This window comes from Lycium barbarum, chromosome 2 (genome assembly GCF_019175385.1).
Source record: "Lycium barbarum isolate Lr01 chromosome 2, ASM1917538v2, whole genome shotgun sequence".
In the NCBI taxonomy this organism is placed as follows: domain Eukaryota; kingdom Viridiplantae; phylum Streptophyta; class Magnoliopsida; order Solanales; family Solanaceae; genus Lycium; species Lycium barbarum.
Genome location: NC_083338.1, coordinates 20,455,768 through 20,481,580, shown reverse-complemented (window position 1 = coordinate 20,481,580; position 25,813 = coordinate 20,455,768). Strand labels below are relative to the sequence as shown.

General features: G+C 34.5%; 3 protein-coding genes across 3 annotated transcripts; 1 reads left to right on the top strand and 2 right to left on the bottom strand.

Moving 5' to 3' along the window:
- The first annotated feature begins 8,077 nt into the window (after positions 1-8,077).
- On the top strand, positions 8,078-12,498 carry LOC132628447 (uncharacterized). The gene is made up of 9 exons (XM_060344227.1): positions 8,078-8,146; positions 8,898-9,725; positions 10,207-10,668; positions 10,769-10,861; positions 10,949-11,050; positions 11,442-11,576; positions 11,653-11,953; positions 12,091-12,235; positions 12,345-12,498. Exons 1-9 carry the CDS (start codon positions 8,078-8,080, stop codon positions 12,496-12,498), a joined length of 2,289 nt encoding a protein of 762 aa, XP_060200210.1.
- A 2,598-nt stretch (positions 12,499-15,096) lies between these two features.
- LOC132628446 (uncharacterized) lies at positions 15,097-16,120 on the bottom strand. The gene is made up of 2 exons (XM_060344226.1): positions 15,914-16,120; positions 15,097-15,537 (listed from the first exon to the last, which is right to left on the bottom strand). The coding sequence occupies exons 1-2, from the start codon at positions 16,118-16,120 to the stop codon at positions 15,097-15,099; spliced, it is 648 nt and encodes a 215-aa protein (XP_060200209.1).
- A 9-nt stretch (positions 16,121-16,129) lies between these two features.
- LOC132628445 (uncharacterized) lies at positions 16,130-16,957 on the bottom strand. The gene is made up of 2 exons (XM_060344225.1): positions 16,612-16,957; positions 16,130-16,524 (listed from the first exon to the last, which is right to left on the bottom strand). Exons 1-2 carry the CDS (start codon positions 16,955-16,957, stop codon positions 16,130-16,132), a joined length of 741 nt encoding a protein of 246 aa, XP_060200208.1.
- Positions 16,958-25,813: the final 8,856 nt, after the last annotated feature.

The window sequence follows — 25,813 nt, the reverse complement described above, 5'->3', positions numbered from 1 at the left end:
AGTTTTTCTATAAAAACAGTTAAATATCTCTTTGCATCAGGTAAATTTTAGGTTATTAATGAAAAGAACTTTTAGAATAGTAATGGTATTAAACAAACGAGGCTCCATATCTTTTCAACATCCTAGATTTAACGTAATACAAACCAATCTCCAAATCTATAGCTAAAAAATTTACTACTCTCTCTTATGGCTAAACATACCGTGACAGCTTTCATCTTTCTGCTTCTCGTGTCTCAGTTGGCATACACACATTCCCTTACAAATTGAGATGATAAGGGGCTCCAAATATGAATTATTATGGAAGCCCTTATTGGTTACAAGGGGGTAGTTATCTTTTTTATCATCAGGTATCTCCTATACGCCTGGTTTACACGATCAAACACGGGATGACACTGCTGACGCTTCTGAGTCATCCCGTGTTTGATAATGATCACGTGTAAAGTAGGCGTATAGGAAATACGCGACAATAAAAAAGATAAATATCCCCTGTGATAAATAATGGCATCTGTACTAGTTCATATTTGGAGCATTTATCATCTCGATTGGTAGGGGATTGCGCGCCTGCCAGAGACATGTGCTATATACTACTCTTCTTTTGTTTTGTTTTATGGGGTTTTTTTTAAACTAAACTTGCACAGTCCACATATAAATTAAATAGCAATAAGAACGGAGGTAGGCAAGCAATTAATTGAAAACAAAACAAAAAAAAAAAACATTGAGATTTTGTGTGCAAAGTTTGTTTTGGCCTATTTTTATACAATTCTTGAGAAATAAAACTATAGGCTTTCTTCCGAATCAACATTTAAGTACTAAAAATTACTGAAGTTTCAAATGGGGCGATGACTGTAGTAGGGGTTCATAAACATTAAGGAAAAAGTAGTTAGTTATAAAAGGATTAACTTAGATGAAAGAGGCTATAGGATAAGAGATCAAGAGTTGTCATTTGTTCATTATAAGGTTATTCTGGAGAGGACCATAATTTTGATGTATAAGTTAAACGATAACAAACGACTATAAGTAGCAATCTACACTTCTTGTCTTTTATATTAGTGATGATCAATTCAAGTCAATAAGATATTAGCCATGTGTTTTAAAGATATTACCTAGGATATTATTATAAAAACTTTATTTAATAATATGAAGATTTGAGTAGTTTAGTTCAAAGTTTTAAAATATTGCTCTTAAAACATAGATAATGTTTTTTCTTTCTTTTGTTATGTATATATTAAATAATTTTTTAAAACTTTTCCTCCTTTCACATGCTTAAGAAGAGTAGATATATTTTTATACCACGTGCAACACGGGGTGATAGAAAATACACTTTTTCCAGCAAGCATGTAGTTGGAAGTTGGAACTATGAGAAACGTCGAGACAGGTATTTATGTAGTAACCATTCTTCTAAATGTAAAATAAGAAACAATTATGAAAGTATTAAAAATTAAAATCTTTAATGGTAGCAACAGAGTTAATGACGCTAATTAGGCCTGATTCGTCCATCATTATAACTTTGTATTAAACCAAGAAACAAACCGTCAAAAGCTAAGTAATCCAATTCTATTGTATTGGTTACTAAATTAAGGTCATCGATATTTATAATATGTTGGATTCTTGCATTTTGGTTCAATGAATTTACCTTCTCCAAAAAACATAATTTAACAATTAATTGAAGTCATTAACAATAACTTGTGTCTTTTTAACATTTTGATAGTATCTTTGGACAAATTTCTGCACAGTGCTACAGTGACACACTCATAGTATATTTATAGGGAAAAGGACATATATGGCCGGTCGGCCATAAATAATCCCACCCTCTAACCCAATTTTTCTGAAACCAAATTATACCCACTAAATTAATTCCATTCATTAGCCAAAATCTAAATAAGACAATTTTCAACTAAAAGCCCAAACATAAAAATGTTTGAGGCAATTTTTATTTATAATATGTGTCATTTGTGTATAAAATATGTATCAGTACCTATCTGTAATGTATAGAAACTGTATAAAATATGAATCACTAAGGTATGTATCATTTTTGTATATAATATGTATCATTTGTGTATATAATGTATATCAGCACAGTGCAACTGCCCTGTAAAAAATAGAAAATTGTATCATTTTTGTATATAATATGTATCATTTTTTGTATATAAAGTGTATATATAATTCCAACATGTGTATATAAACTGTATCAGTCTTGTATAGAAAGTGTACCATACGTATAAAAAATGTATAATAGAAACTGTATCATTGTGGTATATAATATGTATCACTATTGTATATGGTAAAAAAAAAAAAATTATCATATCATTATTGCATAATATGTGTATAATGAATATATGATTAATTACAGCATATGTATATAAAATGTATAATTCATGTATATAAAGTGTATATATAATTCCAACATATGTATATATGCTGTAGCAGCCCTTTAGTGGCGACTTTTTGTGGGAATTAAGCCCAAACAGTGGTTAAATGTGGGATTAGTTTAGCTGAATGGACACACAGTGTCCTTTTCCCATATTTATAAGGGTCTTACCCAAATAGCTATAGTTTAGGAGCTTCTAACCAATCATAACTATCTTTTACTTGTTTACGGTTCGTAGCTAGTTTTAGCACAATTCGCGTGTATTTGAATACATGCAACCTTATTTTCTTTGAATAGATGTGTATTTAAAATGATCGTATTCCAGTGTATTTATATATTGATGTATCCTTTTGTTTTGGCTGTATTTGAATGTATTCGAGCACCGATCAGCAAGGTCGCTGCCGGACGTCGCAAGATTGAATGTACCCGAATGTATTTGAGGTGTCGCCGGCTAGTATTTCACTACTATAGCGTGTATTCGGGTGTATTAAAAAACGTAAATCTGTTGTATCAAACATAGGGGTAAATTTATATACCAACAACAAAATTTCAGATACACTGTATTTACTCGAAAGAATTGTATATAAACATATGTATATAGATCATTCAAATAACTCAGAAATGATGAATACACTTAGATATGAGATACAAGAAGGAGAAGAAGCCACTGAATCCGGCCAGACGAATACACTCAGATTTACAAAATACATTGTATTTATACAAAAAAAAAATGGGGAATTCACTCAAATCCGGGATTTCTTAATAATTATACATTTGTTTCACTTCCATCGAACACTGCAAGCAACTCTCTGACCACCGGAATTTCAAAGATGACGATAATTGTCGTTCATCGTTCACCACGTGTCTCCGGTGGTACCACAATCGCCGATCAAATCATCATCAAGCCTGAGATTGTCTCCACTCCTCAAAAACGAAGACTCAGATCCAATCCCTCACTCCTCTCATCAGATTGTTCTCTAGGAGAAGAACTCGATCTCAGACAATCGATTGTTGTTCGAAGGAACCTGTTTGAAGGGAACGGAGGGAGAAGAGAGAGGGAACGGAGAGAGAGAGAGAGAGAGAGAGAGAGAGAGAGAGAGAGAGATCTGGGAGAAGAATTTGAGCGTGTGAATGCAATATAGCTATGAGCTATAAATTGAAAATTCATTGTAGCATGCTAAAAGTAATTAAATAAAATAGTAGTATTAATCATAATTACCTTTTAGAGTTTAGCTATGCCATCTAAACTTTCTTATTTATAAGTGATAGAGTGACACTTTATAGCCTATGAGATACCCATTTAGCTAAGCCCACATTTAACTTAGAATTCAGACCAAAATAGCCCAAAAATTGCCAAATCTACCACCACAAATGTTTAGCAATGAAAATATACAAATTAAAATAAAACAAAAAAATAAAGAAGTTACAAAACCTTAGAAAAATATCTACAACTCTCATGATTTTCAAAGGGTAACGGTTGAATCAAGTACCTTGATTAATAGCATATAGTGTGTCTTTGTCTATAGTCATGTAATTAGTAGGCTAAAGAAGGTGTTTATAGGTGGAGTGAAATGCTGGAATGATATTAAAGTTTCTTCCTTTATTGAGTTAGTTAAATCTAATCAACAATCATCATTTTCTTTCGTTTACACTTTTATCTTTAAGAGTATTATCTATGCTCAAACACAATTTTTAAGTAGTATTCATGTGTTTCTTTAAACAAAATTACGCTCATGGAGTTGCTGTGCACGCGCATACCGAGAGACTAGTTAAACTAAATAAGCCATACCCAATAGACAGATCAATATTCATGCTTCAAACAAGAAAATACAACACTTATGATTAAACCTATGATTGAACCAGTTCACTTCTGTTGAGAACACAAAAGCACCACTGATCAATACATTAAGCCAATTCAGATAATGACATTACATACTTCAACAAATTAACTAGATTTACCAACTTAGAACAGCCAAGGTAGGGTAATATGTTCAATGGGATTTATCCAGAACTTGCACAAGATAAAGAAGAAACAGAACTCAACTTATATCTAAAAATATGACACAAAACGACTTTCAATCCAATTTATACAACCTAAAGACATGTTTCTAAGAGAAAGAAGATGCAAACCAAACAAGTATTCCCTAACCTATTCCAACAAGCAGTGGTATGATAATAAAGAAGCTGAAGAAGTTCAGAACTTTCATTCAATCTCTACAAATTCAACATGCTGGATAGGTTCAAACAAATTAAGGTTTCTCATGGTATTTATCATGGTATCTATCCAAGTCCAACTGAAGTGTTGGATAGATATTCTCATGGTATTTCTACTTACACAGACTTTGTTTATTTCATATTTACTATTTTTTGCAATTTTATTTAATTTTAACAAAGTTCTATGCTCAACGTCGAAAATACTGGATTTAGATGAACCTAACACCATAACATTGAATCTATCCCTTCTCGGGATGCACGTGCAACGCATGTGACGAGAGACTAGTAACTTCATAAGACTGACTCTATTCTTTTGAACTTTAAAGCTTTTAGGAATTGACAGTAGATTATGCCAAACTTAAAATCCTTGCAATCTATTGTTAAGACAAAAACCTTATATCATGTACAACATACCGAGGAAACAAATACAACAGACATAGCTGCTCAACTTCCTAGTGTCATAAAAACTCAAACTTAGTCATTTCAGTTTAAAGAAAGGAACAGGTTCAGATTCTATTTTAAACAGGATTATAGCTCAGCACCTAAACAGTTTAGAAGCTTATAACTAAGGGTATGGGAAGCATCACCAAGCTGCAATCTTAATCAACTCATGGCTGTTATTTGAAGCAACTTAGAGGAAGAGAGAAATACTTACCTATTTGATAATTAATTCTTTCAAAATAACTAAAGTGCATGATTCTTTTAACAAACTTGAAGACTAAATATGACTTTAATCACATAAGAACAACAGGAATAGCATAACAGAAATTTGAGACCAATGAACCTATAGGCATGGTATCTACAGAAAACACTTTCAATTTCAAAAGAATTCCTGAAAGTTAGCATTCATGGTTCATATTGTTTTTTTTTCTATAAATATCTAATGATCTCCAGTCAAGCAATCACATGTCAGTATTAAGGCAGTATACTCTAAACCAAAACCAAACAGCCTTCATACAATCAGTTTCTCGGGATTATTATTGCTAAGCGACTTAGTGAACTTTTACCCTTAAGCTCTATCTATCCTTGAAGTCACTCACAATCTTAATTTAGCTAAGGTGATAAACAAATTCACATTTTTGGAGACAGAATTCAGACAACACAAAATAAGTTGTTCAAGCAGCCATATACTTAGTTGATTAAGTCTTGAGGACAGAATTTCAACTAGCGATACAGTTGTTTACATATTGAACAAGTTGTCAGATACTTCATTGTTAATTCATGATAGTTATATGCATATTGATTCTTAATGATATCAAAAAGGAAAACAGTCCTTTGAGTATGATAAAAGATAATTTTAATGATGTATAAACAATGTTTTTTTTTGCCGAAGGATGAACCCCTCGGCCGTATGTGGCTCCGCCATGTATATATACAGAAAAAATAATTTTAACCATGTATAAATAGTGTAATCTTCTGCCGAAGGGGGTTCGGACCTTGACCCTTCGTCCCTCCTCCCCTGGTAAGGTCTGCTACATCGTACCCTCTCGTCAGACTCTACTTGTGAAACTATACTGGTTGTGTTGTTATACTGATTTTTTTCAAACAAGAAGGCTAATTCATTAAGCAGAAAACTAAACTAGGAAGACAAGATTGGCAGATTCCAAATATGCATGCACATTAACAGAAATGGAAAAGGATAAAAAATACCCCTAACCTATTTGATTTGGCTCAAATTTACCCTTCATCCACCTATTTGGCCATAAATACCCCAGGTTAAATTTTTGGATCAAAATTACCCTTGATATTAACGTTGACCGAGAGCAATTATGTGGGCCCTTTAGTTAAATATGTGGCATCACATGAAACTGCCACATCGGCCCTTCCATTTTTTTTTTCTTTTGCAAATTCACTAGACCTATCCCATCATCAACAATCTGAAGTTCTGAACCATTTGCTTCTTTTACAAAATAATAGTTGCATTAGCACACTTCCAAGCATCAATCCACAAGGCCTAGTAAATTACAATGTCTCAAAACAATCATCTTAATGGGTCCATACCAGAGTATATATCTTCTCTACAGTCACCATTGTTGCAATGTCAGTTGGTCAGTACTTGGGCTTCATATTTTTGTTAATTCTTTACCTATTCACCATTACAACTTGTTTGGATGGTTATTACCTATTGTATTGTTTGTGTTGTTAGTTTAAATACAATATTTGTTTAGATTGTTACTTCAATTATACTGTATCATATCGTTAAATCCATTGTTATGTAACGACGAAAAGTTTTATTTTGTGTAACGACTGATTTGGTGTTATTGCATCGTTACCTTATTTTTTTGTTTTTCATTTTGTTTTTACTTATTATCTAACAATCCTATTTTATCCTTTATCCTACTTTTTTATTTTTATTTTTATTTTATAGTAGCTCTACCCTGTACCCAAATTTTTTTGTAGGCTTATCCTTCAAATTACTGATGCGTGACATTATGTAATGACGGGAAACGCTACAATCTATTCAAATATTGTATTCATCAAAACAATACAACACAACACAATACAATACGATACATTATGAAACAATATGTAAGAACCATCCAAACAGAGTTAGTGTAGGGGTAATTTTGATTCAAAATTTAACCTTGGGGGTATTTATGGCCCAACAGATGGATGGAGGGTAAATTTGAGCCAAATCAAATCTGTGAAATGAACGATCACAAAAAGTAAAGTATGTGTGTTCAAAGGTATTGAGTTGGGTTAACTGAGCTCACCGAATTGGGCTCATGTTACCAATTATTTTTGGTGGAGTTCAGCTGGCCCAATCTTAATACATGATTTATATTTAGGAATTTTTACTGGTTATAGCTTTTTATAAGACATATTTAATGATAATAACTACCATTTTATTTATTTATATTTAGTAACTAATTTACTTTTTTATTTACCATCTATAACTACATCAGTAAATTACAGTTATTGGTAAATATACACAGTAAAATACATCAGTAACTGACCGTATTAGACGCTACCATAATCCCATATCCCAAGTTTAACGGATACATCATTATTCAACTTGATTTCTCTCTCATTCTTCATTAATTTTCACCGTTTTTTTCTCCATTACCTCATTCACGATCAACATTATCAAAAGAATCTTCCGTAATTTTTGGGGAATGTATATTTCTTTAGATTTTTTCTTGCTCTAATAGTGTATTTTCATATTTTAGTCTTTTTCTTTCCACCAGATTCAAGTCAATTGAAGTATTAAATTGCTAGGGTTTCAAGCAATTGGAAGTTAAATGCTTATACATTAATGGTAGTCTGAACAAAATCAAACATGGTTACTCGAGGTATACATTCTACTCTTCAAAATTTTGGTTATCCTTCTTTTGATTTGGGGATTTCTCAACAACAACATGATGTTGTTGCAGGTTCGGCTGAGAGAATCATTGCTGAAAGAAGGACAAAAAATAAGCATGATCCTTCCCACATGCAAAGGCATAAAAACCGGTAGTCACAAAATCAACAAAGAAAATAGATACCGGAAAAGAGATGAAGAGGAAAAAAGTCGTACAACATGAAGCAGGAGAAGAGGAAGAGTTTGACCCAGTGATGAAGCAGGTATTTTTGAACTTCGGAATATTTTTTATGTATGTTATGTATTGATGTATGATATGTAATGGTGTATGTTATGTATTGATGAATGTATTTGATATATGTTATGTATTGATGCAGAGTGTTTTTTTTTTCGTATTTTTGAATGTATGTTATGTATTTAGAAAATTGATAAACTGAGAATCATATTTTGTTCTGTGTATCTTATGTTATGTATTTTGAAAAATTGAAAAATTGATGAAGTGGGAATCACATATTTGGAAATTTGCTGAGTATTTGGAAAATTGATGAACTTCGAGTCGTATTTTTTGAATGTATGTTATGTATTTGGAAAATTGATGAACTGACAATCATATTTTGTTCTGTGTATCTTATGTTATGTATTTGGAAAATTGATGAACTGGGAATCACATATTTGGAAATTTGCTGAGTATTTGAAAAGGTTGGTGAACTGAGAATCATGTATTTGAATTTGGAAAATTGAAGAACCTGGAACCATTTTCAATGTATGTGATGTATTTTAGAAAATTGATGAATTGAGAACCACATACTTAAGCAATTTTAATGTGTATCTGAAAAGGGTGATGAACTGAGAATCATATATTTTTGAATGTATACATGGTTATTTAATCATTTGTGTACATATTTGTTGTAGTTATGTATGGTTCACTCTAATTTTCTTCATCGGTTTCATATGATATTCGTATACATATATTTGTTCTGTCTTCTTTTTAATTAACTACTTGTATTTATACAGGATGTTAAATTCTTTGTCCAATATCCTCCCAATCATGCAATACGATATGCTTCTTACATGAACCCGAATGTTAAAAAAGAATTGAAGGACAAGCTTACGGATAGACAGTTTGAACTCTTTTTCGAGACTATATTTGGGAAATACCTCGACATGCACCGTTGTGAAGTTCAACCACAGATGTTCAGGTGTTTTATGGTTAGAGAGCTGAAAAAAAGTACCCCTACTGCCTTTGTTATTGATGTTAATGGTTTCAAATTGACGTTCCAGCTTTTCGATTTTGCATTAATGACTGGGTTGAAGTGTTTTGGGGAGGAAATTGTTCTTAAGTCTAAGAAAAACAGACTGTTGGATACATATTTCGGGGGTTCCATCAAAGGTGTGAAAAAGGCTGAATTGGTTGAATGCTTTAAGGATCAGAATTGGGGCGTTGACGATGATGCAGACGGAGATGCTGTAAAGATTGCATTACTGTATTTTATCCATACATACATCCTATCCGGTGAGAAAAACAATGTAGTGATTCCAAGGCTCCATTTTGACTTGGTAGAGAGTGGGCGGTACGTAGACTATACATGGGGAAAGGAAGCATTTGATGATTTGGTCAGAAGTATTCACCATAAGATGGATAATACAAAACAGTATTATTGCCTTCGTGGTTTTCCGTTTGCTATGCAAGCATGGCTATACGAGTGCTGCTCCAACTTGGGACCAAAATTGGCAGTAAAAAATGGAGATCGTATTCCTAGAATGTTCAACTGGAAAACTATAGACGGGACTCCACACTTTAAAGATCTCATGACTGGCATATTCAATGACGACGAGTCAGGGGTAATTTTCACTCATTATTTTTAATGCAAAATTACATGGATGTTCAAATTAAGACAACGTACTTTTCAACATGTATTTGAATCATAATTATCTATTTTGATAAAAAACACTGAACTGTCAATCAAATTGTGAGTTTTTTTTCAAATGTATATCCACATGTATGTGGAGCATAATTATGTATCTGAACTATGTATATGAAATTATGTATTTGAGCCTATGTATATGAAATTATTCATAGGCTCAATATACATGAAAATAAGTGTATATCCATATGTATCTGAACATATGTCAATCAGATACATGTATCTGAACCTATGTCAATCAGATTACATGTCATTTACAAATATATAACCACATGTATCTTAACATAATTATATATTTTCAACCTATGTATATTAAAATAAACATAAGTTCAAATACATGAAAAAAATTCTGCAATGACATTTTGTATCTGACTTATTTAAGTACGATATTTTTACAGGACCGTCTTACCTATAGGAATATTGTGCCGACCATCAGTGAGATTGAGGAGCTTGGATTGCGTCTATATCTATCCGGTAATTCTGCCTCGACAGGTCAACAACAGGTGGCAGATGACTATGATGATTTTAGTTCGACACCACCACATGTTTCTGCAGCCAAGCAGCCTCAAAATAAAGGCGTATCACAATCTCCACCTCACAAGAAGCCTAGACAGATGCCAATGGTACCATCGCCATTGAAGAAGACCGCATCTCCAATTACACGTGTTGGTAGTCATCCGAGTGGTGGACGATTGACCAGACGTCATGGGTTTGCATCAACTGGCCATGCTCCAGCAGTGGAAAAGGAATCAGCTCCAATACCCACCCCCCCGTCTGCTATTCCTGTTGACGTCCCATCCACCAGCAAATCCGAGGATATATCTAGTCTGAGGGAGGAACTAAATGAGTTTAAGTATAAAGTAAGATTTATTATTTCTTCTTTATAATATTTTTGTGTTTGTATTATATTACTGTTTATTAAGGTATGAAATTTTATGTTTATATTGTTTGAAATTTTAGGTTTACGCCGAATTCAGGGATCTTCACAAAGCCATGAACGAAAACTTTGCCAAGGTCTTTGAATACATGAAAGTGAATCAAACTACAGAAAAGGTATTAAAGATCCATACATATAAAATTATTTGAAATTTTGAAATACGACGGATAGATAAAAGTTATCAATAAAAATGTTTTTTATAGGGTGCTAATAGTGCGGCCCCGGTTCAGCCAGCCGACGAATACATTCCACGGGAAGCTGGAGTACAAATGCAAACCGACACGGGTCATGCAGAATTGACAGAGGTAATTTCTTGGTGAATTCGATGTATTGAAACTGTACATGTATTTTCTGATTGACATAATTGGATTTTTTTTTTTTAATGTTGAGGTGTGTTTTGAATGTATTTGTTTTTCATCAAAATTATTTGTTGTACATCCGAGTGTATTTTATGTATCTGTAAAACTATCCAGTGTATTTGGTTCAAGTTTCTTCTGACATATTTTTAATTGACATTCCATGTATTCGGTTGCCTTTTTTTCAAATACACTATAATTTTCACTGTGTCATGTGTTTATTGGGTATCTTGAATTACGCTTTCATGTACATGGATGTACATTGAAAATACTTAAATTTTTATTTATGTATTTGCCTTATTTATTTATTTATTTATTTAATTTCGCTATTTTTTCAGAGGGAGTTGGCATGCAACAGTTTGATGTGCCTGATATTGGAATGGATCACCGCAACGAAAGTGGGGAAACATTAAAGGCATCTACTGAAGAACTTCAGCAAGGTGGTGATAATTCTGGAGAACAAAAAGAATCGACGGTATGCATAGATCAAATACATCTGACTGTTTCATAATATATATTGTGCACTTAATGTATTTCTATTTATTGAATAGAAATACATAAATGAGTTTCCCGACGACACCGTATCTGTCAAATCGCCAGTCGTATCAGCAAACTCTGCTGACATAGCAGAGGTCCTAGCTGATATTTCTCGCACAGGCTGGTCTTCGGGTCCCTCTCATGACAAGAGTGCTGTATTGCAGGAAGATCGTCCTATTTGCGAGAAAGAGCCCAATGTTGGTGAGAATGTGATTCCCTTATCTCAGTTTCTTTTGCCTGACGAGCTGTTTCCAAGTCAAACTCCCGAAAGAAGAATGGTTTTGCATCCATCGGTAGCCCGGAACAGGCGTCCTAGTAAATACCAAGTTTCCCCTTTCATGGAGAATTACGAGTCTGCTTCAGGAAAGTATATATAAAAAAGCATTAATGCATTTAATTTTTTGTATTGCAAAGCATTTTATATTGATCATATGTATTTTGAATATTTTCAGCTGGTTCAAAACACATCACTGTCCGCATTTTTAAGAAGAAGCATCCATTCGCGGAAGATCCTATCACTGGTCCAATCGACACAGAGCTTTGTGATAAATACTTGGGGTGGATTCGCAAGGGACTGCTTGTCCGGCATGAAAATAAGTATGTTATTGATGTAATTTTTGTAGATACATTTACTGTTTAAGATAAATATCAGCCATTTTATTTTCATATCAACTAACTGTATGTATTTTGCATATTTCTTTCGTAGAAAGAACAATGAAGACCGTTACAGAAAGAAGATGGCAGCTTTGGAGAATGATGTAGATTATACTTATAATTTTGGCATCACAGTAGTAGAGAACAAAAACTGGTTCTACCAGTTATCAATGAGTGGCCAGCTGTGGAATGATGAGGTTCAATAAAGATATAGATACATAAAATACAATATTCCATTTTTTTAAGATTTATCTTTTGGATGTTTTTAATGTTTATGTGTTTCGATTTTTCAGCACATTGACGTGATTTTCTACTACTTGCGAAAGAAAGGAAAGTATGACAGGAGGAGCACTTTCAAATACACAACAGTTGACTGTCTTTTCATGCGAAAGGTTGATCAAACATATCTTGCATACAACAACCCGGAAACTGGACCCAATGTAGCCAACGAAGAAGACGATATATGTCAATATGTTAAGGGCTACAGATTGCATGCAAATGTCCCGTGGCATTCAGTTGACAATATTTTTATACCTGTCAACATCAAAGAGGACAATCATTGGATTTTGGTCGTACTCTCATTCAATGACAGGTATTTTATGTATATATGTTTCATTAGTTAAGTATTTTCAGTTTCGACTGTGTTTTAATGAATCATATATTTATGTATACTCTTTTTCAGATAATCATTGTTGGCATTCAGAGTGTACTTTATGTATCTGTAAAACTATCCAGTGTATTTGTTTCAAGTTATAGATATATTTGGAATTTACATTCCATGTATATGATTGCTTTTTTTTTTTCAAATACGATACAGTTTTTAATCTGTCATGTGTTTTTTTTCGGTACGACAGGCGACTTTATGTGTACAACTCATACCGAGGCAGCGCAGGCCACAATGCGGTTGTTAGAAAGGAAGTGCAAAAGCTTGTTGCCCTCCTGCCACATTATCTACACTTAAGTGGATTCTACACTCAAAAAAGGGCATAAATTGGCAAACTCACCCAGCTAATACGGACATGACACAGAATGAGAAATTCAAGTGGAGTATGTAGAAAATCTGCCGCAGCAAGACACTACCAGCATGTACGTTTATTTTAATGTATTGCAATTTTTCATATACGGGTTCATTCTAATAATTCTACTTCTTTTATACCTTTCCAGGGATTGTGGTGTATATGTAGCAGCGTTCGCTGAATATCTAAGCACTAGTGAAGATATCCCAGCACAAATCGATGCAACAATGCTCCGCAATAGGTATGGCACACTCCTTTGGGACTACGCTGCACGGAAGATCGATGAACATGCTATGAGCGACATTGAGGCGCCACCAAAACCAGTTAGGCCAGCAGTGGATTATGGCAAAGCTGACAGAATTGATATTACTTAGGATTGATGTAGGAATATTTAATTGTATTTTCAGACTATGGCTATGTTGATAGCAAATATTTTAGATTGAGTTAGTTTAAGACTATGTTATCATTTTACTTAAGTTTTAACTGGAACATTTAAGCTTATTCTAATTTATCAAAGTTGTGTGATTTTATTTTGTGAATTTATATGGATGTGTATATATACCTATATCTTGGATGCGTCTAAGTGAGGTACACTATAAATACGTACGCGTATTTAGATATTGAAACAAGGGGGTTATATGTATTTGAAATCGCCAAACCCATAAACATTAACATATCTCAAATACATCTGCAACTTTTTCAGATACACTGTTTATATTACAAGTTTTTGATGTATGTTGGAATCAATACTATATCTTGGATGCGACTAAGTGAGGTACACTATAAATACGTACGCGTATTTAGATATTGACACAAGGGGGTTATATGTATTTGAAATCGCCAAACCCATAAACATTAACATATCTCAAATATATCTGCAACTTTTTTAGATACACTGTTTATATTACAAGTTTTGATGTATGTTGGAATCAATACTACATTTTAATATACGGTGACCTTTTTTTTTGGACGAATGTAGTAAATCTGCCTACATTCTAATATACAGTGACCATTGTGTGATTTTGTTTTTTCAATTTATATGAATGTGTATATCTTGCTATATGTGTTATAGGTATTTTTCAGATACACTGTTTTATATTACAAGTTTTTTATGTATGTTGGAATCAATACTATATCTTGGATGCGACTAAGTGAGGTACACTATAAATACGTACGCATATTTAGATATTGAAACAAGGGGTTTATATGTATTTGAAATCGCCAAACTCATAAACATTAACATATCTCAAATACATATGCAACTTTTTCAGATACACTGTTTATATTACAAGTTTTGATGTATGTTGGAATCAATACTACATTTTAATATACGGTGACCTTTTTTTTTTGGATGAATGTTTTAAATCTGCCTACATTCTAATATACAGTGACCATTGTGTGATTTTGTTTTTTCAATTTATATGAATGTGTATATGTTGCTATATGGGTTATATGTATTTGAATTCGCCAAACCCATAAATATCAACATATTTCAGATACATCTGCAACTTATTAAGATGGCAGAGTCAGATACACTTTTTACATTATATATATTTGCAGTATTTTGGCACCAACAGTACATTTGTGAATGAATTTTTTTTTGAAAGAACTAATGCAGCCTTTAATATTCATTTGTGAATGAATTTAAAGATAACTATTCAATACAATTCTAAATGAAGATATCACACAAGTAGTATGTGAAACAGAATTCGTTTTTCATACAAAAAAAAATGCAAACCAACAGTGTATTTAGTGTAGCAAATCTAAACTTCTACAAACAAAAAATAATTATTTCCTTCTAGGAGCATTACTACAAGATCGTCTATTGTGACCAGTCTGTCCACAAGTACTGCAAGCATGTCTCTTTTTTCCAAGAAGCAATTCAAATAACGGCTTATCACGCTTTTTCTTCGGCCTACCAGGAGGTCTCTTGTATATTGGTGGCAAAACAACATCCTCTGATATGTATGTTGGAATCTTCCATTCCCGCTCGTCAGGGAGAGGATCCACGGCGACATCATACGTCTTCACCACAGTGTGCGGTTTGAACAATTCGGAACAGTAATCACCAGCCATTAGATTTTTCTTCTTAATGACAGCCCATGCATGTGGGCATGGAATTTCGTCTATTTGAAACATCCGACAACTGCAAGTTTTGTTGTCCAAGTTAACGATGAAACGCCTTCCAGCATCATATACTGTGTACAAGTATTCGGTTGATGGTTCGGCCTACAACAGATCAGTCAAATTCAACAAAAACATACTTCACATAAATTCAAATACACATAAGTTCATGATTGCAGAGATTAAACCATTATAGTCATAAACATATTGATAATTATTTTTCACGGCTGACTAATTGTATTTGATCAATCCAGTCAAATACACCAAATATGAGAAATTTTTTGACACATATATCCAGACAACATATAATTAAATACAACAAATACAGGAACGTAATAGACTCAAAATACGTATTCAACTAATAAGTACATGTATCATTTTCATATAGATCTCACAGATTCCATATGATAGATATATCAAATACAACGAACATAACTGAATCTCAATCGAACATACTTAAGCAATATGAAAAGAAACATACCGTCATACGTAAACATAGATACTCATTTATTGACAACATCTCCTGAAACCTTTTACCGAATGTTGTGAAAGTGTATGTACCATTTTTCCGATTGTTATAATTCCATCTTCCAAACATCTTCCTCACTTCTTCTAGAAAATCAAATATAGGAAGCTCTCTTGCTGCTACAAGGTGACGATTAATACACTCTGCTATGTTTGAAGTCATTGTCCACCCTCAGTTAGCAGTTGCATACACTCTAGCCCACTTCTCTCTTCCAGCCAATTCCAAATACTCTGCCACCCGAAAATCTACCTTCTCAACTTTCCCCATAAGCTCATCAAAATCTTCCTGCGTGTACGCCTTTGCTTTTGCATAAAACACAGGACTCAACACATTATGGTTCTTCTTATACTTCTTACATACGTTACCCCAAAGATGCCATATGCATGCATAATGCGGCACATTCGGATAGATTCTAGAAACAACTTTGTTTATGCTTTCATGCCTATCGGAAACAATACACATGTTCTCTCTCACACCATACACTTCCCTGAATCGCTCAAAGAACCACGTCCAAGACCTGTCATTTTCTGAATCTAGCACACCATATGCTAAAGGAAGTATATTACCTGCACATACCGCGACAATTAAAAAAAAAATCAGTTCAACATATTCAATCTTTAGTATAATCAAGCTGAAACGTGTATTTGACTTACATGCACCGTCTAACGTGCTTGCTGAAACGAACGTTCCGTTGTATGCTGTTTTGAGGTGGCTCCCGTCAACTACAACAATTGGCCTACAACAATCAAACCCTTTGATGAATGCATACAATGCTATAAACAAATACAGAAACTCATTTTCGTCGGATTTTCGCATTCTTATATGTGAACCTGGATACGTTTTATCCAAGATGTATAGATACCCAGGTAATTTTTTGTAAGAATCCGATGGTTCACCCATTAAATCCTCCATTGCCTTTTCCTTAGCCCGCCAAGCGACCATATAGGACACATCCGTTCCAAGATCATTTCTAACTACCTTATTATAAGTTCTTACCATTAGTAACTACCATTTTATTTATTACATTTCGTAGCTACCTTTTTAGTTAATTACCATATGTATTGCGTGTATTTACGGTATGGTAAAAAGAATCAGAAGCAGTATCTTCAAAAACAGATCCCTTAGAAATAGGCATTTAATTTGGTCTTAAATGGCAGAATATATTTCATAATAACATCTTTCATAATCTGCTCCACAAATTTAGCTTCCATTTCCATAGTCTTCACGATTCTCCTTCTCTCCACCATTATTTTTCAAATGCAACATAAAATTCAAAAATTCAAACCAATCAACTGCAGAGGGAAAACAACAACACAGCAAAAAAATCCAAGAATTGTGTATTCACAAATTGAAACAAACTATATAAATACGAAAACTGAATGAATATGTTTTCAACACACAATTGATCACTGGTCAAATACCCAACATACAACACAAAGATACTACATTCAGTTTTTTTCCCGAACATATAACACATTTTTTCTAGCTCGTCACTGAAGAGGAATTCAAAGACGAAGGAACTTTGGAAGATGTAACAAATAAGAAGTAAAAAAACTACAAAAATCAATGTCAATCTGAAATACATTTTCAGTGTTTTTATTAAAAAAAAAACACGTACTTTCGAGTTACCCTCAGAATGATTGTTTTTTGCTGTGTTGCTGTTTTTCCTCTGCAGTTGATTGGCTTGAATTTTTGAATTTTATGTTGCATTTGAAAAATAATGGTGGAGAGAAGGAGAATCGTGAAGACTATGGAAATGGAAGCTAAATTTGTGGAGCAGATTATGAAAGATGTTATTATGAAATATATTCTGCCATTTAAGACCAAATTAAATGCCTATTTCTAAGGGATCTGTTTTTGAAGATACTGCTTCTGATTCTTTTTACCATACCGTAAATACACGCAATACATATGGTAATTAACTAAAAAGGTAGCTACGAAATGTAATAAATAAAATGGTAGTTACTAATGGTAAGAACTTATAATAAGGTAGTCATTCCTGTAAGTTTGCCTTATATTTAAGGGATAACTACATGACATAACAAACATATAGTAGGTATTGACATTTAGTAGCTATAGTTTAACTTTATTACTTCTCATAGCAAACATTTGTTTATTAATGACATTTAGTAACTATATATATATATATATATATATATATATATATATATATATATATATATATATATATACACACACACACACACAAAATAGAATACCCATCACACTATTCACTTCCAACCTAGCCCTCCCATCTCTCTCTTTCCCCTCTCCCCCCACTGTTCTGTCGCCATGGCTGCAGCCATCGCCGGAGAAGTCGTCGGAGGTTACTTCTCTGACGAACCACAGCCACTAAACCATAGCCATTCTTCTCACCACAACAACAACACCAATCATAACCATTCTTCTCCTCTTCACTGCCAACAACAACAACAACAACAGCCATCGCCGGAGAAGTCGCCGGAGCTTACTTCTCCGGCGAACCACAACAACAACACCAACCACAGCCAACCGGAGCTTACTTTCCTTTCAGTGAAGATTTTTTCAGATCTGAAGGTGACAGTGATGATGACGGAGAAAAGAAGGTGTACACAGATCTGATCGGAATTTTTGATTGGAAGTTATTTTTTACAGATCTGTGTATACATATAGTGTATACATACAATGTATACATATTTTTCGGAAGTTTTTTTTCAGATCTGTGTATACATACACGGTATATAATATTTTTCGCGTTTTTCGAAAAAGATCTTTTTGTATACAAATGAATAGAGTGAATTAACGCCTGTATTCAAATGAATACAATCAATTTTATTTTTTGTATTCAATATTTTGAGTGTCTTCGTTTTTTTTTTGGTGTACATATGTTGTATACATTGTTTTTTGCCTGTTTTTGTTAATATTTTTGGTGTATCTATGTTGTATACTCCTGTATTTGTTGTATACATACCGAAAAATATTGTGTTTGTTAATTTTTGGCAAATTTTAACTCGCTGTATACATGAATACAACGCTATATTCATGTATACAGCGAAAAAACAAAATTTCTATACACGCGCATTATTGCTGATTGTTGCTACCAAATGTAATTGGTGAAACATATGATATGTGGCTTGAGTTAAGCCCAGAACTTTGTCATTTATGTAGTTTCCCCTATATTTAATAACAAGTACCTTTATTTGCTGATGTACAAAATTAGAGATTCTAGGTTCGAACCGAAGCAGAGTCAAAAAGAAGAAGAAGAAGAAGAACAACAACAACAAGAAGAATTCGCAAGACAAGATTTCATAAAAATTATGTCGCAAATTTACATAGAAACTATGCGTTGTCCGACATAGTTCTGTAGAAATCAAGTTATCCTACAGAGCTATGCCAGAAAAGGCATAGTTTCTATGTAATTTTGCCCGAATAGGCATAGTTTCCATGAAATCTTGCGTTGTGAAATTGTTTTTTTTTCCTCTGCTGGAATTCGAATATTTTCGGCCACTTTTTTATTACTTAACGTGCCGAACAACAAAAATTAAAGATCAGCGATTTGAGGGACAAAAGTTAAAGATCACCCCAAGATAGGGGCTATCGTGCGAACTGCCCATTTAATAACTCGTAAGGACATGAAAATAAGTTATATATTAAATAAACTTTGGCCCTTTGACCAAATTCTGAAAATAAGTTTAAAACTCAACATCAATTCACCCCCAAGTAATGGCCAGAATTAATCCAGCCTCGACATTTAAAATTACTTTCAGCGAAAACAAAATCATGTAAACTATGCCAATTGTTTTACACGATACGATTTTCGCACCCTGCTCTGGGAATTCATCTACGTTGAGAAAAATATGACAAGGTAAAATGTTAGTAGTAATTTTACAAATTCACAAATAAATGCATCTCACAAAATAAATAAATAAATAAATAGAGAGAGAAAGAGAGGGGCTATCTCTTTGTTCCCTCTATCTTCTCCCTCGGCTCTCTCCGTTCCCTTCAAACAGGTTCCCTTTGAACACCAATTGATCGTTTGAGATCGAGTTCTTCTCCCACTGAACAATCTGATGAGAGTAGTGAGGGATTGGACATGAGTCTCTGTTTTTCAGGAGTGGAGACAATCTTAGGCTTGATGACGATTTGATCGGCGACTGTTGTCCTCTTTTTCTCCCTCGGCTCTCTCCGTTCCCTCTCTCTTCTCCCTCGGCTCTCTCCGTTCCCTTCGAATTGCAATCGATCATTTGAGATCAAGTTCTTCTCCCACAAAATATGCTATAGTGTGTCACTGTAGCACTGTCCAGAAATTTGTCCAAAACTACTATCAAAATGGTAAAAAGAAACAAGTTATAGTTAATGACTTCAATTAATTATTAAATATGTTTTCCAGAGAAGGTAAATTCATTGAACCAAAATGCAAGAATCCACATATAATAAATATTAATGACCTTAATTTAGTAACCAATACAATACAATTGGATTATTCAGCTTTTGACGGTTTGCTTCTTGGTTTAAAACAAAGTTATAAAGATGAATGAATCAGGCCTAATTAATGTCATTAACTCTTTGCTGACATTAGAGATTGTAATTTTTAATACTTGATAAGTTAAGCTACTTCGTGTTTTGATGATTTGACAAACCTACTCGAGGAACTAGTTATGTCTTTAGAGGAACCAGATGCAATCAGGTCCCCAGCCATTGCTTGGTCAACTGTACAGCTATAAAGCTACTGACACCATGCCAACTGGCAGCAACACAACAACAGAGTTGTTGCAGCTCGTTCAAGGCTTATGAGGGAACATATAAGGGACCAGATACGATCAGGTCCTTGGACCATTGAAAATTCAAACCTACAGCTGTAAAGTTGCTGACACTGTAGCACTGTAGCAGTGCAGCAGTACAGCAGCAAAGTTACTGCAGCTTGAACAATGGTCCAAGGTTTATGGTTTGTCAGTTTCACTCTCTTTCTCCACATGAATAAACATCATGTTCCAAGTGAAAATGTATTCTTCCAAAATCAAAAAATTGCTCATATCCTAAGTGCAAGTCTCCACCTCTCAAGGTGCTCTCAAGAGCAAAGCTACAACAAACTGCAAGACCAAATCCAAATCATTGAAGATGTCTTAAGTCCTTAGGTTTGTTGAGTCTTTGTCTTTAGTTCTTTACTTGTAATCCTACACTACTTTCAAGAAGTGTCATAGTAGGACATATCTCAACATTTTGTTATTTTGGTTTCTTGGCTAGAGTTAGTCAAAGTTATTTGGGTTCTTGGCAAGAGTTAGTCAAGGTTTGTTGCTTTGCAATAGGATTATTGGAAAAGGGCTTACAATAGAGTTATTGTAAGGGATGAGGGATTAAGAGTTTAATTCCTAAGTTGTAATGTGAAGTTGCTCAGTTTAGTGATTGGGAAATCCTACTCCGATATGTCGTGATTTTTAATCCTTTAAGCAAGGAGTTTTCCACCTAAATATTTTATGTTATTTACTCTTCGTTTTACTTAAGGGAACAATTAGAGAACCTGGTTCTCTACACTATTTGGTGGACTCTTAGTTTTTATTAATTGGTATCAGAGCAGGTCTCTCTAAAAGGTTAACACCTAGAAAGGATCCTTCTCATGGTTGCTCCACCAAACTTAGAGGAAGGACAATCTAGCACAAGACCACCAAGATTCAATGGAAAATATTATGGGTGGTGGAAGACAAGGATGCATGACTACCTTATGGCTGAGGATATGAGTTGTGGGACATCATCTTAGATGGTCCTCATGTTCCTATGAAGATAGATTCAGCCGGTGTCAAAACAGATCCAAATACGAGGAAGAAATATAATGAAGCTGACCGGAAGGCTATAGAAAAGAATTACAAAGTGAGGAAAATTCTTGTTTGCGGTATTGAACCTGATGAGTACTATCGTATCTCGTCTTATGAATCTGTAAAGGGGATCTGGGATACTATTAAAACTGCTCATGGGGGAACAAGTAAGGTAAAGCATTGAGTATGAACTGTTTAAGATGACGGATGATGAATCCATTCATGACATGCATACCAGGTTCACCTCCATAATCAATTAACTCCATTCCCTTGGTGAAATCATCCCCATCAACAGATTGGTTCGTAAGTTACTTAGTGTTTTGCCTGATTCTTGGGAAAGAAAAGTCAATGCTATTACTAAAGCCAAGGGCTTGCAAATGCTGAACATTGATGAGCTTATTGGAAACCTCAAAACCTATGAGTTCAAAAGACAACAAGATCTGGAAAGAAGAGAGACAAAGAAAGAGAAGCACCTAGTCCTCAAGGTTGCTGCTAAAAGTAACTCAAGTGATGATGAGTCGGATATGGCATATCTCACTCGAAGATTTCAAAAGATGGTTCAAAAAATTTATGGGTTCCAAAAGAAAGGAAACTCCAGCAAAAACCCCAAGAGATATCACTGTTGTCACAAGTGTTAGGAACCTGGGTATTTCATCAAGGAATGTCCTCTCCACAAGCAGGACTATTACAAGAACAACTTGGGCAAAACAATAAAGAGGAACCAGGTCCCTGACAGAAAATTCACAAGAAGATAAGCAGTTGACAACTTTGTGAAACATGCTCTGGTTGCCTGGGGAGATTCGTCAAGTGAATCTGAAGATGAAGATAATCAAGGACATGCGTCTATAATGGCTGTTGATGAAGGACTTTCAAAATATGAATCAATCTTTGCACTCATGGAAAAATCTGACGACGCCGATGATGACTATGAACGGGATGAGGTAAATTTTCTTGATGTTCAAAAAAACTTGAAAAGTTACTCTCAAAATAAATTGATGGCATTAGAAAATGTGTTAATCGATGCATATAATGGACTCCTTAAAGAAAATAGAGTTCTAACTGAAGAAATTGGTGTATTAGAACAAGAGAAGGATGGCATGGTAGTTTCTATCATAGATATGAAGGAACAGGTTGATGAGGTAACTAGAGAAAATCCTTTGCTAAGTAACCAACTGAAAAAATGGATGAACACACCCTCTAGAAGAAAGGAAGAATCTAGTAAGATTCAGATTGAGCTTGAAAAAGAACTTAACAAAACTAAGATGAATCTTACTGTTGCACTCGAAAGGAACAAACAGCTTTAAGAAGACTTAAAGAGGGTAAAAAATGATCTGGATAAGTCACTTCGATGGACCTGATCCTCCGATGTGATTACCTCTATGTATAAGAGCAACACAGGAGGAAGGGAATACATTTGATTTCAAAAGGGTAAATCTCCCTACAATCCACATAGCAAGTATGTTACAAATTCTGAAAATTGGCTTTGCACTCACTGTGGTCAAACAGGTCATTAAAAAGATGCATGCAAAGCCAAAATTCAAGCTATCCAGAAAAATAAGAAATTCATTGAAAAGGAATCTAGTACAGAGGGACCTGGTCCCCAAATAAGAAAAATTGGTTTGCCTGCATGGACTAAAAGAAGCTTAATTCACCCATTCTATCATTCAAAGGGACCCAAGATGGTTTGGGTTAAATCTAATCAGTGATGCAGGTTTCAGGCTGGAGTGAGAGGAATCAGTCAAAATTGGTTTATGAATAGAGGCTACTCGAAGCATATGACAGGAAGAATAGATAATCTTCTCTCACTCAAAGCCTTCCAAGGAAGGAGTGTGTCATCTGTAAATGTCAAGAAAGGGTACATTCTTATCGATGGTGAAATGAGCTAGACACTTTCCCATGTAATTCAAAATGTGCACTATGTGAATGGTTTGAAGTACAGCTTGTTAAGTGTTTCTCAAATCTGTGTTAAGGGAAATGATGATGAAGCTGTAGATGGGAAATTTTTTAAAGTTCTTGATGAAGCCATTGAAATTTCAAATGGAATGACTGGTTTAATGAGTCAAGGCAAGCAGACCAATGAAGAAGAAGCTGTGGACTCTCTAAATGGCACACACGAACCTGGTTCCTTCATCACTCTAAGCAAACCTGAGCATCGGATAGCTGATGTTGTATCAAGTACCCTTGAGGCTAAACAAACTAATCATGAAACTCAAGCCTCTGATGAAGATAATGACAGATCCAGCACGAAGGAACCTAGTCCTTCAAATCCTGAGGTACAAGTATCAAACGAGAAGCACAAAGGATCTTATCTACTTTATAACATGATCACTCCCTTTGATTTTGGTATTCAAACTAGATTTAGGGCAAGAAATATGTTTGCCCTCTCACCCTTCCTGTTTCAAATTGAACCCAAGAATATCAAGGAAGTATTGAAAGATGCTGACTGGATAACTGTTATGCAAGAAGAGCTCCATCAATTTGAAAGAAACAAGTGCGACACCTGGTCCCTAGACCTTGAGACAGAACAATGATAGGAACCTGGTGGGTGTCTCGCAACAAGCTTGATGATTTTGAAAACACAACAAGAAACAAGGCAAGACTGGTAGTTCAAAGTTACAATCAAGAAGAAGTAAAGATGAAATGATCATGATGGGTGAGTTAAATTTTCTTTAAGCCACAAGTCAAGCAAACCCCAAGAGGCACTATGATCAGTCAACAAAGGTACATTAAGGTGCTGCTGAAGAGGGTTGAGATAGAAAATGATAAGATCTTTGATACTCCTATAGCCACTGCAACTCAGCTAGGCCTGGATGAACCTGGTTCTCCTGTAAATGAAACCATGTTACAGAGGTATTAATGAATCTTTATTGCAAAAGGAATTTTGAGGTATCTCAAAGGAACTCCGGACGTGGTCCTCTTCTATCCTTCAGGAGACAATTTGGACTTGGTTGGGTATGTTGATGCTAATTATGCTGGATAAAAAGAGCACCTCTAAAATAGCTCAATTTTCTGGGATCATACCTTGTAACACAAGAAAACCAAGCAAATTGATGTTAGGCACCACTTCCTGAGGGACAATGTTAAAAAGGGGTTGATTTGTATGAAATTTTGCAAAATGGAGGACTAGGTAGCAAACATCTTCACCAAAGCACTGAGAAGGAAAACTTTGAAAGTAATCGATTCGAGTTGGGGTTGATCAAGCTCAACTAGTTGTCTCTTTACAAGTTCCCTTAATGATTGCCTATGTTAAGAGGATAGGTACGATGCTAAAATATGTTTTTGGTGACATCTAACTCAGTTCTATACTTTTACAGGTATACATGCATGGAAATCTCAAGATAATATGAGGATAAGTGACATTGCATTCTTCAGAGACTTTGCCTTCATTTTCAAAAATTGTCCAGGAACCTGGTTTTTGTGACTTAGGTCAGTAGTCTCATCAGTACTTGTGTGTTTTTAAACAGCCTAGAGTGCCATGTTATTAAAATGTTTTTCCCGCCTATAACCTCTAAACTCTATCCAACACGTCACGATTCTGAACCGATTCAAGAAAACCAGTTGCAACCTCCGACCTTACACCATTACACCCAATCAGAATCGGTTCTTTCCTCTTTCACCTATACCCAAATCGTTTAACCAAAAACTCACCTTACTCACACATACTTCTCTCTCTCTCTCTCTCTCTCTCTCTCTCTCTCTCTCTCTCTCTCTCTCTCTCTCTCTCTCTCTCTTTCTATCTATATCTAACTAAAAACTCTCACTGTTCATGTCTCACTCTAAATCAACATCTCCAAACTCTCCTAAATCAAAATCCACTGTTTCATCTCTAAAATTCCCAAATCCATCCAAACAAAACCCTTCACACTTACCCCCAAAATCTCCTATACCCATTCCAGTATCACCTATCCCTGAAGTGTCTTGTTAAAAGCAGACTCCAATCGAAGCAGAGCTTGAAAAATCGAGAATAGGTGAACAAGGTGTACAATCAAGTTCCTCAGGTGGTGTTGAAAAGGAACAAGGAAAAGTTAATGAAACAGCTCATGAACCAGGTAATACTACTCGTTTA

What these genes read in the sequence shown, in the direction of transcription:
- LOC132628445 (XM_060344225.1), bottom strand. Translation starts at nt 16,957, where the DNA reads ATGGTAAGAACTTATAATAAGGTAGTTAGAAATGATCTTGGAACGGAT. An exon ending in AAGCACGTTAGACGGTGCAT is followed by an intron (nt 16,525 to 16,611) that starts GTAAGTCAAATA and finishes CGGTATGTGCAG; the next exon opens with GTAATATACTTCCTTTAGCA.
- LOC132628447 (XM_060344227.1), top strand. Translation starts at nt 8,078, where the DNA reads ATGAAGAGGAAAAAAGTCGTACAACATGAAGCAGGAGAAGAGGAAGAG. An exon ending in TCAATGACGACGAGTCAGGG is followed by an intron (nt 9,726 to 10,206) that starts GTAATTTTCACT and finishes ATATTTTTACAG; the next exon opens with GACCGTCTTACCTATAGGAA. An exon ending in AGCCCGGAACAGGCGTCCTA is followed by an intron (nt 11,954 to 12,090) that starts GTAAATACCAAG and finishes GAATATTTTCAG; the next exon opens with CTGGTTCAAAACACATCACT.
- LOC132628446 (XM_060344226.1), bottom strand. Translation starts at nt 16,120, where the DNA reads ATGACTTCAAACATAGCAGAGTGTATTAATCGTCACCTTGTAGCAGCA. An exon ending in ATCTATGTTTACGTATGACG is followed by an intron (nt 15,538 to 15,913) that starts GTATGTTTCTTT and finishes GATCTGTTGTAG; the next exon opens with GCCGAACCATCAACCGAATA.